Below are 14,503 nucleotides of genomic sequence, written 5' to 3'. Positions count from 1 at the left end.
AGATAACACAATAGAATCACAATAAGTAAACAATAGAAAGATAAAAGTAATAAAATAAAATAAATAAAATGCACAACCCGCACAAGATAAAAATATGCACGTATACACATACCATCATAAAAGCAACACCCTACAAGTGAACAGCCAAAAGAAAAGCCAAACAAATATTGTGTAAAGCTCAATTCAAGATTTTTATTGCCACACACACACACAGTAGAAACATAGTTTTCTGCAATGACATTTTTTTTTTTTTTTTTTTTTGCAGTTTCCCTTCACACAGTGACCTCAAATAGAAAATACGATAGTAAGTATAAAAATGATATACTAAAAACTAAAGGTATAAACGTATAAAAATATGTACAAAAAAACAAAATGAATTCACAGTACGTGCCGTTTAGCAGCTATTTTTGTATAGGCCCTGAGAAATATATAGTGCAAATAAGAAGATGATGAGGATGGATTTGTATGCCGCTTTTTTCAAGAGACCCAAAGCACTCTGACAGGGTTCCAGGTTCCATTCATTCACACCGGTGGTGGTAAACTAACTATAGTAGCCACAGCTGCCCTGGGGTAGACTGACTCACTGCCCTGGGGCAGACTGACGGCAGACTGACTGAAGCGTGGCTGCCATTCTGTGCCTTCACACGGGGCAAGCTGGGTGAGGTGTCTTGCCCAAGGACACAACGATCATGAGTGACAAGGGTGGGGATCGAACTGCCGACCCTCCGAATATTGGCCAACCCGCTCTTCCACCTGAGCCACAGTGTATATAGTGCAAATATGAAGATATGGATAGAGTGCAAAGACATGGATGTAGTGAAAATATGAAGATATGGATATAGTGCAAAGATATGGATATAGTGTAAATATGAAGATGTGTATATAGAGCAAATATATGGATAGAGTGCAAAAATGAAGATATGGATAGAGTGCAAAGATATGGATCAGTGCAAATATGAAGTTGTGTTTATAGTGCAAATATGAAGATGTGTATATAGTGTAAATATGAAGATGTGTATATAGTGTAAATATGAAGATGTGTATATAGTGTAAATATGAAGATGTGTATATAGAGCAAAGATATGGATATATTGCAAATATGAAGATATGGATCTAGTGCAAAGATATGGATATGTGCTATGTGCAATTGTCCCTGCATAATGAGTATATCCTGTTCTTTATTTCACTGATAAGATGTTTGTGTGTATTTCTCTCAAGTCAAATTTTTAATGTCTTTAACTTGCTGTGACATTTTTTTTTTTTTTTTACATGGTATTACTGCTTAAAAGGTTGTGAGTGATTAATACTGAGACCAAGAACCAGAATAACAATAAGGGATTCTAGGCAAAAAACCCAAATCCGTAACCCCCACTCCCCCACCCCCTCCAACCCAATGCAGATATATATGCACATGTCACAACTTCCTATGATTATAAAATATTATAAAACACTATTTTAAGTGAACAGGAATGCGTGGTCTACGAAAGTGTGTGGGTACATAAGTGATTTTATCATTCATCACTGTGAAGCCAGACATATTGGATTACATTAAGCATAAAACAGCCTGACTCCTAAACCCCCCTCTCTCCCTCTGAGTCTCTGAGTCTCTGCTACTGTTTATACAATCACTTCCCATCTGTCTTTCATACCTTTCATTTTAAGAATCCGCCAGTGCAAGATTGAGACACTTTTAAAGGTCTGGTGACAACTTCCAACACATAACACAGCACAACATGTACAAGACACCCGCACACACAAGACAGACATAACCTAGATACCAGCTCCACATATCATATCATCCGTGTGCTCTACGTCATTCGTTGCTGAACTTTTCATGTGGAGCATCAGATAACTGATAATCAGAATGTAGCAGTCACACTTGACCTCCCATTAAACTGGGACGCTGATGAGATAAACAACATCTACCATATTTTTAGAAAAAACAGAGTGTGTCAGCCAGGATAACGTTTAAATGTTACTGGCAACATGCAGGATCATGATTAACTCTGAGAGCACGCTGAGTATTTTTTGGAAGCTGCATGTCCCAGAATCATTGACAAGGCAGGCAGCAGATAAATTCACTTGTTAACTTTTTCTTCTTCGCCTTGTTTTCTTTTCTTTTGTCTGTCTGGAATATATAAAACGAGTGATAGGCCTCAAACATGCATTTAGTTCTTCTATTGAGTGTAAATAACGTAAAGTCACATAACTAACAACTGATAAGAATTTAATACAGGCATGCAGACTGATACTGTCCGATGTGGTCTGACCTGATACAGATTAAAGGGGCCTATTCCACAGTGTGTTTACTAGAAACTCTGAGTTTGTTAGCTCTGGGTTGACGGCTTCCAGAAGCACAGATCTCTTAAACACTTGTTCAGTCACGATGGCAGCTTGCACCGTAAAACTTGAACTTGCCGACTGTCAGATTTACTTCAACTAACCCCCTGAGTTTATCGTCTCCTGGAGGAGTTTTTGTGAGCAACCCGAAGACATGCAGACTGAGAGACCAGCCTGGCCGGTGCACGCAGACAAACCTGACCACCCGGAGAGACAAGATTTAGAAACACCACTTCCTGCTACATGCAGGCTGGAGAGAGAGGGAGAGAGAGGGAGAGAGAGGTAGAGAGAGAGAGGAGAACTAAGCCCTTCACCAAAATAACACAAAAATGCCAAGTATGCCTCTCGCTCTCGGACCAAAACAAAAAAACGTACTTTAAGTCTGCAGTGAACTTCCTCAAAATCCAGCTCCACTTTCATGTGTTTCCTTTCTTTCTTTCTTTCTTTCTTTCTTCTATGATTTATTTTGTGTGTGTGTGATGGTGTAGTTGTCAGTGGTGGTATGCGTATTAAAATAAAAAATAAAAAATTGATGATGAAAATGTACAAAAGAAAACATACTCATTGTGTAGAAGAATGGGTCCTGTTGGTGTTAATTTATTATATATTATTGGATTATTATCCCTGAGCATTAACATGTAAGCATTTGTTACTTTAGTTGATGATATGATGGAGCTAATTTAATATTTAGTAAGGAAAAACATAAAATGTTTTACTTACTAAATGGAAATAATCAAGTACAAGTACATTAAAACTGTTACTCTAGAATACTTACCTTTCATTATTACCAGATGATGAAGAGTGAGAGCTAACATTACCGTTTAGTAACACCTTTAATTTTCATGTATATATTGTAAAGAGATGTTGTCCTCATCTGTTGCCATGGTGAAAGACTACTCATTGCACTGCCAGAGTTGCCTTGGATGGTCACCCCTGACTTCAGGTGTCTTGTTTGTTTGTTTAGCTTACTTTTCTGGAGCACAATCTCGTTATACTGGATCTAGGGTGTGGATACTCATACTCACAAGACACAGACACTAAAGGTTAATACAGTAATACATAAATGAATAGTTATCCATTTTCCCCAGTTGTCTTAGTTGACCCTGAATCTTTACTTGAATGGTATTTATTACAATTTTGTTTAGTATTGCAATTACATTTCAGTGGAAATTGTTACAGTATTTTTACTTATGTATGCAACTTTCTTACACCACCAGGAACTTTACTCAACATCTTCCTCCTCTTCCTCTTCCGTGAGTAGGAAGTTTCCTCTGTTCATTATGTATTCACCAGAACAGGTTCCTCCATGTTCAGATATTGTGGTTATTGTGTCGTCGTGGAGCTCAGTAAATATGTTTTTCAACAGCCGTATACTCATGAACAGCAACTGTCAGCTAAGTGGAGATAATGTGTGTTTGGTTGATGTGTGTAGTTTAATGGACAATTGTATCTGTAATGACTTACAGGTTTTACATGTTGTAACGTTCAAATTTTAGTTACATTTTTAGTTTAGTTTATTTATTTCGAACATCCATCCATTTTCTACCACTTATCCTGTATTCAGGGTCGCGGGGGGGAGCAATGATAGCTGATCCCAGCTATCATTGGGCGAAGGCAGGGTACACCCTGGACAGGATGCCAGTCCATCGCAGGGCCGACATGTAGAGACAGACAACCATTCACCCTCACATTCACACCTACGGGCAATTTAGAGTCATCAATTAACCTATCCCCATCTTGCATGTCTTTGGACTGTGGGAGGAAGCCAGAGAACCCAGAGAGAACCCACGCTTACACGGGGAGAACATGCAAACTCCACACAGGGAATCGAACCCAGGACCCTCTTGCTGTGAGGCGAGAGTGCTACCCACTACACCACCGTGCAGCCCTATTTTGAACATGTAAAATAAATTAAAAGAAAAGAAAAGAAAAGCATAGTCATAAATAAAAGACATTCACAAGTCACAGAAGTCATGATACACACATTCAACTACACGAATAATAATAATGCTGAAATTAAATTGTCCAAAAAGGAGTAGGAAGACGTGTAAAACGTATTAACTCCTTCCCCCTGAAAAAAATATTCATTATCAAGAATTATTATTCATTATTCAAGAAAATATCTGTAAGAAAAAACGTCTGGTATCGTCCATCCCAAGTCACGTGCCATCTGTATAAACCAATCAGAGGCGAGACGAATGTGCATTTAAATATGAAAGTAAAAGAAACAAAGGGGGAGGAGGGAGGAGGAGGAGGAGGAGGAGGAGGGAGGAGGAGGAAGGGGGCTGGAGTGGAGGAGAGCTCGTGCTGGTGTCCGCGAGCGTTACAAGTATTCGTGAAGGTCTGTCGTCGAGGATGTATCAGCCGCGCGCCTGTCACGCGTCCACGGCTTAAAGAAACCAAGCCTTCCTATTTATAACTGAGATCGGTGTTTCCTTCACGGCTTCGACGCTTCAAGCAACAGTTTCCTGCAGAGATGCGTTCCCTCGGCGTTCTGGTGCTCATGCTGTGCGACCTGTCACTGGGGGTTCCTGTCCCAGTAGGTAAGAGTCTCTCTACAGCTGCTTCCCCGTCTACTTTAAAGAGTTTAGCACCGGAAAACAACACGAATCTCAAAGTGATTTCTGTGCGCTAGTCAGCGTTTGCACGCCTGTAGTTGATACTCGGATGTTCACAGATCGTTGCACAGCTGATTTTTAGTGTCAATAGAGCAGCTCCGCAATAAACCCGTCTCTGTGTTGACAAAAGTTCCACCCTATGGATTTATAACGCCATAGTTGGTTGTCTTTTATTGGACTATATTACCTTTTTAGGGGAACATAGTCACAGTTAAATCCGTCAACAACAAAAATGTTTCTTGCAGGACACTTTGCATTAGATTACACAGGTGTGCCTGGTTTTAACAACTGGTGTTCCGGTTTCAGTTCCTTTTTTTATTCCACCACAAATGCAGTGAATTCATATAAAGAACCATTCATCCAAAGCAAAATTGCTTTTACTTGTTGTAATTTATATATGTTTATATAAGTAAAGATACAACACGTCTGGGGAAAATCTAGAAAATGATTCATATCTGCTTTTTAAAATGAGTAACCTGACATTAGACTTTAAAGCTTTCTGTCACATTAGTATTGTTCACTGTTAATGTGTGTATTTCCTGTTATTATTAGACACCATCATAGTGCAGGTCCAGCAGTGGGGGCTGGCCGGAGCTCACCAGGTCGTGGAGCAGGTCCTTCTCAATGGGGTCTCTCTTATGGGCAAAAGCCAGGAAGTGGACAGCATTATTCAAACCATGTCAGCTGATGCTCCCCTTCCAACTCTCATCAACCGGACTTCAGTCCTGAGTAAGAAAAATCCTCCTGCACCACTAACGACTTTATGACGCTATGTTCATTAACGTCCTGCTCGTCTTCCTCTCCAGGAAACCACACCGTCCTGCATTCCCGTGAATGCATACTCGAGGGCTCTGAGATACACTGGAGCGAGCGCGTGCTCTACGATGGGAAGGTCTATCTGACTCTGGACCACACCGACACGTGGACCGCCCACGGGCCCGAAGCACGGGACCTCAAAGTGCTGTGGGACCAGGAAGAGCGCCGCACGAAGGTGGAGAGGACCCACCTTCAGGGAGGATGCGTCAAGCTGATAAAAGAACTGATGCTGTCCGTGGAGCAGTCACGTAGGTTTTTCTTTTTTTTTTTCTGGCATTTCACAAAAAAAAAGCTTTCAAACCTAAACCTAAATAAAATAGCCAGAATCATATCGGTAAGAATAAGTCACCGTAATCCCCTCCTAATGGCATTTTTAATTTTAGGAATGTTATTATTATTAATATTATATGGCAGGACCTACATTATTCATTCATTGTTATTTTCACTGCAGTGTGTGTGTGTGTGTGTGTGTGTGTGTGTGTGTGTGTGTGTGTGTGTGTGTGTGTGTGTGTGTGTGTGTGTGTGTGTGTGTGTGTGTGTGTGTGTGTGTGTGTGTGTGTGTGTGTGTGTCTAGTGGTGGAGGCAGCTGATACCACTGCAGGACATATTTAGGTCATTAGGACATATGACACAAAGTTTCCATAGAGAGAAGAACAAAAATAAGGAGACATTTTTCTAATCCCAGAAATCAATAAGTAAAAGTAAAAAGTGAGAGGAAATGTGTTCTTATATCTCTCTATGAAGCCATTTCTGTTTTAAGTGTTACACGTTAATGCAACAGTCCACCTCCACATTGTGTTTGTTCTTCCAGTTCCAGGAGTTCGTTTGTCTCAGTTTTTGATCCCAATCTTGGCAACCCTGGCATTCATAGGACTCGTCATCACCAGCCTCCTCCTCTTCAAAACCCAGGGTGAGTAAATAAGAGTTGGGATAATAATAATAAAACAAGTTGCACAGCGTGTAAGCACAGCTGCATACTCAGAGAGCAGCCTTCACGATGCAGTCAGCAGTCAGCTGTTTTACATCACTTTAATCCAATACCTAACTCAGCCTCCAATAAAAATGCAGTATAACTTATATTCTGAAAGGTCTGATCACATGCTGTTGCTGTGGAGTCTCGTGCTCAGTGGGACATACGAAGCATAATCATGTGCTTTGTCTTTTTCACATTCTCTTTCTAGGTTTGAGGCACCCAGGAGGTAAGACGACAACAATCCTTATGTGTTCTGGACTTCTTAGTTCACCATCCTGGTAGAAGATGGATCTTGTTAAATATTAAATGAACTCTAAAACACATATACTTCGGATGGAAACGTTGTTATAATTTTTTTATTTTTTATCCATCCTGATTGGCTCGTGATACTTCTTTCAGTATGTCCCTTTTTTTGTTTTAATTATGACTGAATATGACGGCAATTTCTTGGGTCAAAGGGCGACGCAGGGATGATGGTGTCTGACATTTTATGATGATAATCTCAGAGTGAAAATACGCAGCTCATTATGTCAGCATGAATGTCCATTTAAATCTGTGCTCTTTGACTTCTTTGCAGGTGTTGTTGGCTCAATTATACATTACCCCGTAGACATGGCGGAGACGGCTCCCGACATGAAAGACAGCGGTTACCGTACGCTGCAGTTCGAAGCTCCAGCTGATGAACCGGGTCACGTTTGACCCCTAAACTCTTCCTCTACTGTCGCTCCACGAATGTACCCGAATGTTTTATGCACTTTAATGCATCCATCACATATTGCATACAATTTTTTATAGATTTGTTTTATATATACACACCAAGAAATGTCAATGTTCACTGCAGCTAGGAACAAGCTTCTTTTTGTACAATTAATGACCAAGGCCAGAGGTTAAGTCACTTCTGGACGAAGCTTTTCAAGTAAACAACTTATGTGGAAATGTACATAAAATTAAAATGTTCTATTTCGTGTAATTAAGGTGAAGACGGAGAATGTCACAAATTGTCTTCCAGTCTGTAAATAAAGTCCTGTTGACAAACAAATCACACTGAATCTGCCAAACGCTGAGTGGGTCCACTTATCCAAAGAGTCTTGACTGTTCTTTGTTGTTTAGTTTTGAGGTACCACCTTTATGGTTTTCATTTTCCTTCGTGATACTTGTTGTGCCTGTCTGTATTGTGTTTCCCCTATTGTTTGTTCATTTAAAAATGTGTAAATGTCCAATTAAAGATACTTTTATGAAACGTTTGTATTGTCTTTCTTTTCTTTTTTACTCTGGAGATGATCCCAGCGTCAGCGTGGATGAAGACATGGTACACCTTGGACACCCTTACTGATATACTGTACTTCATAACATACTTAAAATGTGGTGTAGCTGCTGTTCAATGATGACACGTTTCTTTTATCTTCATTACGGCCACATGACCTGTTGTATAAACAAAGATATATCTGCCTATTACACTATGAAACATGTACATGCAACATAAACACTTGACTAAGTACTATATTCCTCGACTGTGATGGTTTCATGATGGTTTAGCAGTTTAAATATTTGGTGCTACTTTCCATAATTATTGTTCTAAGTCTAGAAATAGACAAAAGTCATTTGTGAGATGGTCTGCTTTTCTTAATTTAATCATTTAACTCCACAAACAGATTTGACAGATAATCTTTAAGGGTGACTCTTATGAATTGGCCTAATTTGTGCAGATATGCATTTAAATATATCAAATAGTCTTCTACTATAACCAAAAAATAGATTTACCTTCTGCAGATTGTCTCCTTCATTTGATTCAAGTTACGAATTCAAGCTATTTTTTCTTCTCAGTTTAATCGTTTAACATTCATTCCCTCTTTTGGCCACTAGATGGCGATACCGTTTTCTGCGGAGCGGGAGGGAGAGAAGGACCGTCGTCGTCTGTCAGGAAGTTTCCTCATCCAATCAGATGATCGCATTCGTAAACGTTACTGCAGCAACGCCTCGCGATAACGTCCCCGCTCCTTGAACGAACCAATCGCGGGAGCGCTTTCGGGGATTTAAACCGTGTGGCGTCATCGTCACGAAAATTCAAAAATTTTAGAAAGCGACGGAAGAGAGAGAGAGAGAGCGAGAAAGAAAGAAAGAGGGAGACGGACGGACCAGCGCAGTTCTAGTGTGTTCCACGTTGTTTTCTCGAAGAGGGTGAGACCATGTTGGTTATTTTGAAGTTGTATAAGTGACGATAGTTAAACTTTTAAAAAGCGGTTAACGCACCGGAAGTCAATGCTAACGTGTTTACTTCAGCTTCGGGGCTAGCTTCTGCGCCTTTAGCCGAAGTGTTACGATTGTTTTTTAAATTATTTTTATTTCTGCCACCACCTGCTAACATCAGATAACTGCCAACGTTGACTTAACAACGTATACGTCACATTTGCTAGCTAACTAGCTACCTAGCATATCCGAAACTCGCTCATACGTTAATATTAGCCGATGTTTCCAGGTGTGTGTGTGTGTAAACCGGGATAACAATGGCGCAGTTCGGCTTTGAGAACGACATCCACAGCATCCTGAAGCTGGACATGCCCATCACCAACGCTCCCATGGCGAGATGGCAACGGAAGGCCAGCTCGTCCAACGCGTCGGCCGGCGGCGGGTTGTCGCCCGGGAAGTCGGCCAACGCGTCGCTCAGTTCGTCCAAGACGCCGAGCAAAACACCAGGTACCGTGTTTAATTAGTGTCGTTATATCACCACACTTATTAACGTCAGTGTATCTTTGCATGTTGACCCTCGTGATGTCCTCTTATTCTGTATACAGGTTGGTACGGGTGCTTGAAAGTGCTTGAAATGTCTGTTCTATGTGATATGTATGATATAACGGTGAAAAGAAGATCTCCATATTTGAGGGACTGAAAACAGACCCCACTCGTTTCTATGACAGTCAATTGTATTTTTTTTAATGTATAGATGGTCAACAATATCTTTTTAAAGTATTTCTATAACCTAAGAAAATAGCACAAATGTGCAAAAAGTATTTTTTAATGCATTTTTCAATGTCCCCCAAAGACAATATTGGTACTTTTTTGTTTTGTTTTTGTTCAGCTTACATGGAAATTCAAGATTCAAAGGGTTTATTGTCATATCCACAGTAAAGAAACATGTTTTCTACACTGAAATTCTTCTTTTGCTGTCCACAGAATGCCAACAATGTAACATCTAGTATAACAAAATAGATTTATTGTGTTTAAAAAAGGGGGCAGCATAAAAACAGTGCACATATGAATAACGGCAAAATTTCACTTTTTCTAATGTTGGGGTCAATCTAGGAAAAGTCATAAAATTTCAAGTTGAACAAATATAATTTAGGGTATTTTTCTCTGCTGTTAAACACGGTGGTGGGTCATTTTGACCCAAGGGCAACATGAACCATTTTTTAATAAAATTTTTTGTATCCTCCGTAGGCAAAAATAAAAAGCAGACGCCCTCTAAGATGGGAGGCGACCGCTACATCCCCGTCAGAAACAGCAAACAAATGGATGTGGCAAGTTTCCTGCTCTCAAAGGAGAATGAACCGGTGGACACAAACAATCCAACAGGAACTTCGGTAAGGCATTTTGATCAATCTCCTTTTTATAATCCGTTTTTAGAGACTTTAGGATTTTTATTGATTTAAGGCTATTTGTGTATTTTAAAGGAAAGCCAGAAAGCCTGGTCCATGTCACTAAATGGCTACAACCTCGAGGATGCAAAGATCCTGCACCTTGGAGGGAAACCGCTGAATGCTCCAGAAGGTAAGGGTTAATGTGGCAAGGGAATTTAGCATGAATAGACCGTACAGTGAGGGTTTCTTTTAATTAACAACCATTTTGTTCTAATTTACAGGCTATCAGAACAACTTGAAAGTCCTCTACAGTCAGGGTGCAACGCCTTCCTCTGTCAAAAAGTCAAGATACATATCCTCTACTCCCGACAGAATCCTGGATGCTCCCGAGCTCCGAAATGATTTCTGTACGTTTTCTCTTTTTTTTTTTTTAATGACTAACGGAGTTACTGATTATTTGACAAACCATTCACATCTTGGTGCAATCCACTGAGGGTGGATATCGATCATTATTTTAGTCTTGACACACGGAACATAAAAGTGCAGGTTCAAGTATTTGCTCTTTATGCAGATTTGAATCTGCTTGCGTGGAGCAGTCGCAACGTCCTCGCTGTGGCGCTTCACAACAGCGTTTACCTGCTGGACGCCTCGCAAGGAGACGTCACGCTCCTCATGAAGTTGGAGCGCGAGGAGGACTTCATCTGCTCCCTGTCCTGGACCAAAGAGGGGACCTACCTGGCCGTCGGCACCAGTGACTGCAAAATCCAGGTGAGTGTGTGTGCTGATGAAAATACCACCTTTTTTTTTAGTTGAAGAGGACTCATGGCAATGAACGAACTGAGAATTGAAGAAAACGTATAAATATACACACAGAACGAGTACATCAGACAGGGTCATCTACAGCAAAACACAATGGCAGGGTTTGTTCAAAACAAAGGGCCGCCATGACTCGGACTGATGGATCGGGTCCAGGGGCTTTAAGGCACCCACAGTGCTCCATTTAAGTCCACAGTGACACAAAATACCTTCCTCTATGCAGTCCACAAGGTCACTGGTTAAAAAATAAATAAAGAGGGGTGAAAAAAGCATAATAAATGGAAATGAAAGAAACATATTTATACAGAGAGGGAGAAGCTCATGAGCCGAAGCAAAAATTCCAATGTCCCGGTGCAGAAAAATACAGTACAAAATACAAATTTCCCACACAGAAAATATACATCCAGTGGTAGGATTACCTCTCAATCATTTCTTCCAATATCGGTCTCCTTTTTCAGTATTGTATCTCAGGGAAAATGTTAACCTTTCCATGTTGTGAATTTCTTCAACTATTCCTATCCAGTGGGAAATTGTCAGACACTCCTTGCTCAGCCATTTCCTGGTTATTGCCTTCTTGCTACCTGCCAATAATAGTTGTTGTAATATGTATCTGTCTTGCTTATTTATTCCCCTCATCTGTTTTTTTTAATGGCACGTTTTTTTATTCTTAGTTATGGGACGTTTTCGCCCAGAAGCGCCTGCGCACCATGGCCAGCCATACGTCGAGAGTAGGCAGCCTGAGCTGGAACGAGCACGTCCTCTCCAGGTACACTCCTTTTCTGAGTCAACAGATGGACACTCTTAAAAAAACCAGCAGTGTGGCGTTGGGACTTAAACGTACGTTTCCTCTCCTCCCTAGTGGCTCAAGATCGGGACACATCCACCATCACGACGTGAGGGTGGCGGAGCACCACCTCGCCACGCTCACCGGTCACATGCAGGAGGTGTGCGGGCTGCAGTGGTCCCCCGACGGCCGCTACCTGGCCAGCGGCGGCAACGACAACATGGTGTACGTGTGGCCCCGCGTGCAGGAGGGCGCCGCCAGCCAGTCGGTCCGCTGCTGGAGCGAACACCAAGGTGCCGTCAAGGTGTGTAGCCTCATGCATCACTACACAGGATACATTTACATTAAGGGCATTGAGCAGATGCTTTTTATCCAAAGCTACTCGATATTCACAAAAAAGTGGAACATTTGCAAGTTTATAAAGAGGCAAATTTGCAGGTATATTACAGTGCTAACAACTGGCATCTTTCCATGAATGTACATTTATTTTTCCAATGAATCAACGTGTGTCAACGCCTCGTTAAGGTCCTTAGGGTGATGATGTTGATGCTTATTGTTTTTTTATTTATGAGGACAAATTGTCATCTTATGGGTGTTTATTGATCGGGACGGTTGGGCTAAGATGCTAGCGGTAGCTTTCACTTGTTGTCATAGCAACGTCAAACAGCCGGTGTTAGCGGAACCAAGCGACTTAGATACGACTATAAATATTGTCTTTTAAAGTGTAAATATTCGTCCGATGTTTCTCCGTGGTTGTGTGAAGCTTGAAGTTGCTGAACGGTGTGTTGCCCTTCTAGGCTTTGGCCTGGTGTTCGTGGCAGCCCAACATCCTGGCGTCCGGCGGCGGCACCAGTGACCGTCACATCCGCATCTGGAACGTAAACAGCGGCTCCTGCATCAGCTCCCTGGACACCCAGTCCCAGGTGTCGTCGCTGGTGTTTGCACCGAACTACAAGGAGCTGGTCTCGGCCCACGGCTACTCCCACAACAACGTGGTGATCTGGAAGTACCCGGCGCTCACCAGGGTCGCCGAGCTCAACGGTACGTTGTGGGCGTATTTCAGGGGAGCCGGCTGTACGTCATGCTGCCGGTCCACACCTGTTTGACGTGTGTTTTTTCCTCCAGGCCACGAGGACCGGGTCCTCAGTCTGATCCTGAGCCCGGACTGCACCACCGTCGCCACGGTCGCCGGCGACGAGACGATCCGTCTGTGGAAGAGCTTCGAGCTGGACCCCGTGAAGAAGGCCAAAGAGAGGCTCAGCAAACCAACCAGCGGCGTCATTCATCAGTCCATCAGATGATTTGCTTTGTCATGATTATTTTTTGATAGTTTTTGGTTCATGTGTTTTATTTAATCAACAATAAAGATATCTACCCAGTGTTTTAGCTGTAACTGGCAACTTACTGCTGCTGTTGGCGCTGTAACGGATATCACAATCGTTTATACGTCTGCTGCTGTGGCGACGCACATGTGTTGAGTCAGGGTTTTTTTAAGCAGCAAGTGTATTTATGACCTTCACTTTGCTTTTTATTTTATAAATAGGATGCATTGTATAGAGCCGACTGGGTTATAAATAAATGGTTTGACTACCGAATATGCTTCCGTCTGTTAATTGGCATTAATATGCTTACTGCCTGTTAAACAGTTGGGCTTATTTAAGAACATAAATTCCGATGACACATGCAGAGATGGCCATTTTACATTAATGTAAAGCAACTGTCAATGTCAGTGTGTCTCGGAAGCTGCAATTAAAACGTCACCTGTATATCCATCTGAACCTAGAAACCACCTGAAACCTCCTACCTGTATCCCGCTGGGGTTGAGGCTCTACTACGCCTGCGTCAGGTGACGCCTGTATGTCCCCGATGCATAGTCTGTCAATGCACACGCCCTAAATACCAGCATGTCTCGCTGCATCACACATTCACAAGTATGAAAGCCAGTGTGACCCACAATCCTCCTGCAGCAGCTACATGAGCAAGAGGTCAAAGTTCATACTACCTCCATGTTACGGAACTGCTCTGAACCAAAGGCAGGACATCACTGAACATTTGTAATCGGAGATGTATATATTTTCTGTATATTCCCAACATGAAATTCTGCTAAATGGTGTTTAATTGTCCTAAAAATGACGGATATTCTAAATATTCTATTTGATTCTATGGAGGTGGAAAATGTGCACTCTGGTTAAGACGCATGACTCCAGCTGATTGGCTTAAAAACAAATCTGCAACATCTGCTTTACAGGAATGTAGTTTATAAACCAGTGTGAGGATAAAGAGCCACACATGCTCATCTTCTTCCCTAATCTTTAAAGCCCACCTGATGTAGAATCAATAAAAAAAATATATAATTATCCACTTCTATAGGTCCAACATTTGAAAACACAAAAAGAAATGAACATTTATAGTGTTTTATTTCTGCTTAAGTCAGAAACAGGTTAATTGTGACACTTTTTTTTTGGTAAAAAAAAAATCCAATTCTTAAAAGTTAGTCCTTCATAATTAGATAATCCTTCAATGGTCATCAAACAGTAAAAACACTGGTGGCGGATCGATATATAGGTTTTTATCCAAGTCT

The 14,503-nt window shown here is 41.4% G+C and overlaps 2 protein-coding genes across 2 annotated transcripts; both read left to right on the top strand.

The window, feature by feature from the left end:
- The first annotated feature begins 4,613 nt into the window (after positions 1–4,613).
- LOC311012700 (uncharacterized protein) lies at positions 4,614–7,991 on the top strand. The gene is made up of 6 exons (XM_084008314.1): positions 4,614–4,883; positions 5,511–5,687; positions 5,765–6,022; positions 6,586–6,684; positions 6,956–6,973; positions 7,325–7,991. The coding sequence occupies exons 1-6, from the start codon at positions 4,817–4,819 to the stop codon at positions 7,444–7,446; spliced, it is 741 nt and encodes a 246-aa protein (XP_083864440.1). The 5' UTR covers positions 4,614–4,816; the 3' UTR covers positions 7,447–7,991.
- Positions 7,992–8,821: 830 nt separating this feature from the next.
- cdc20 (cell division cycle 20 homolog) lies at positions 8,822–13,511 on the top strand. Its single transcript, XM_084007248.1, has 10 exons — positions 8,822–8,925; positions 9,224–9,441; positions 10,183–10,325; positions 10,416–10,512; positions 10,604–10,729; positions 10,894–11,090; positions 11,810–11,904; positions 11,998–12,226; positions 12,720–12,963; positions 13,048–13,511. Exons 2-10 carry the CDS (start codon positions 9,252–9,254, stop codon positions 13,221–13,223), a joined length of 1,497 nt encoding a protein of 498 aa, XP_083863374.1. The 5' UTR covers positions 8,822–8,925; positions 9,224–9,251; the 3' UTR covers positions 13,224–13,511.
- Positions 13,512–14,503: the final 992 nt, after the last annotated feature.

This window comes from Eutrigla gurnardus (assembly GCF_963514095.1).
Source record: "Eutrigla gurnardus genome assembly, chromosome: 4".
NCBI lineage: Eukaryota > Metazoa > Chordata > Actinopteri > Perciformes > Triglidae > Eutrigla > Eutrigla gurnardus.
This window is presented reverse-complemented; position numbering and strand designations above follow the sequence as displayed.

Excerpts from the sequence above, each read along its gene's own strand:
- LOC311012700 (XM_084008314.1), top strand. The coding sequence starts at position 4,817 with ATGCGTTCCCTCGGCGTTCTGGTGCTCATGCTGTGCGACCTGTCACTG. Across the intron at positions 4,884-5,510 it reads GGGGGTTCCTGTCCCAGTAG|ACACCATCATAGTGCAGGTC; the intron begins GTAAGAGTCTCT and ends TGTTATTATTAG. Across the intron at positions 6,023-6,585 it reads GCTGTCCGTGGAGCAGTCAC|TTCCAGGAGTTCGTTTGTCT; the intron begins GTAGGTTTTTCT and ends TTGTTCTTCCAG.
- cdc20 (XM_084007248.1), top strand. The coding sequence starts at position 9,252 with ATGGCGCAGTTCGGCTTTGAGAACGACATCCACAGCATCCTGAAGCTG. Across the intron at positions 10,326-10,415 it reads ACAATCCAACAGGAACTTCG|GAAAGCCAGAAAGCCTGGTC; the intron begins GTAAGGCATTTT and ends TGTATTTTAAAG. Across the intron at positions 10,513-10,603 it reads ACCGCTGAATGCTCCAGAAG|GCTATCAGAACAACTTGAAA; the intron begins GTAAGGGTTAAT and ends TCTAATTTACAG.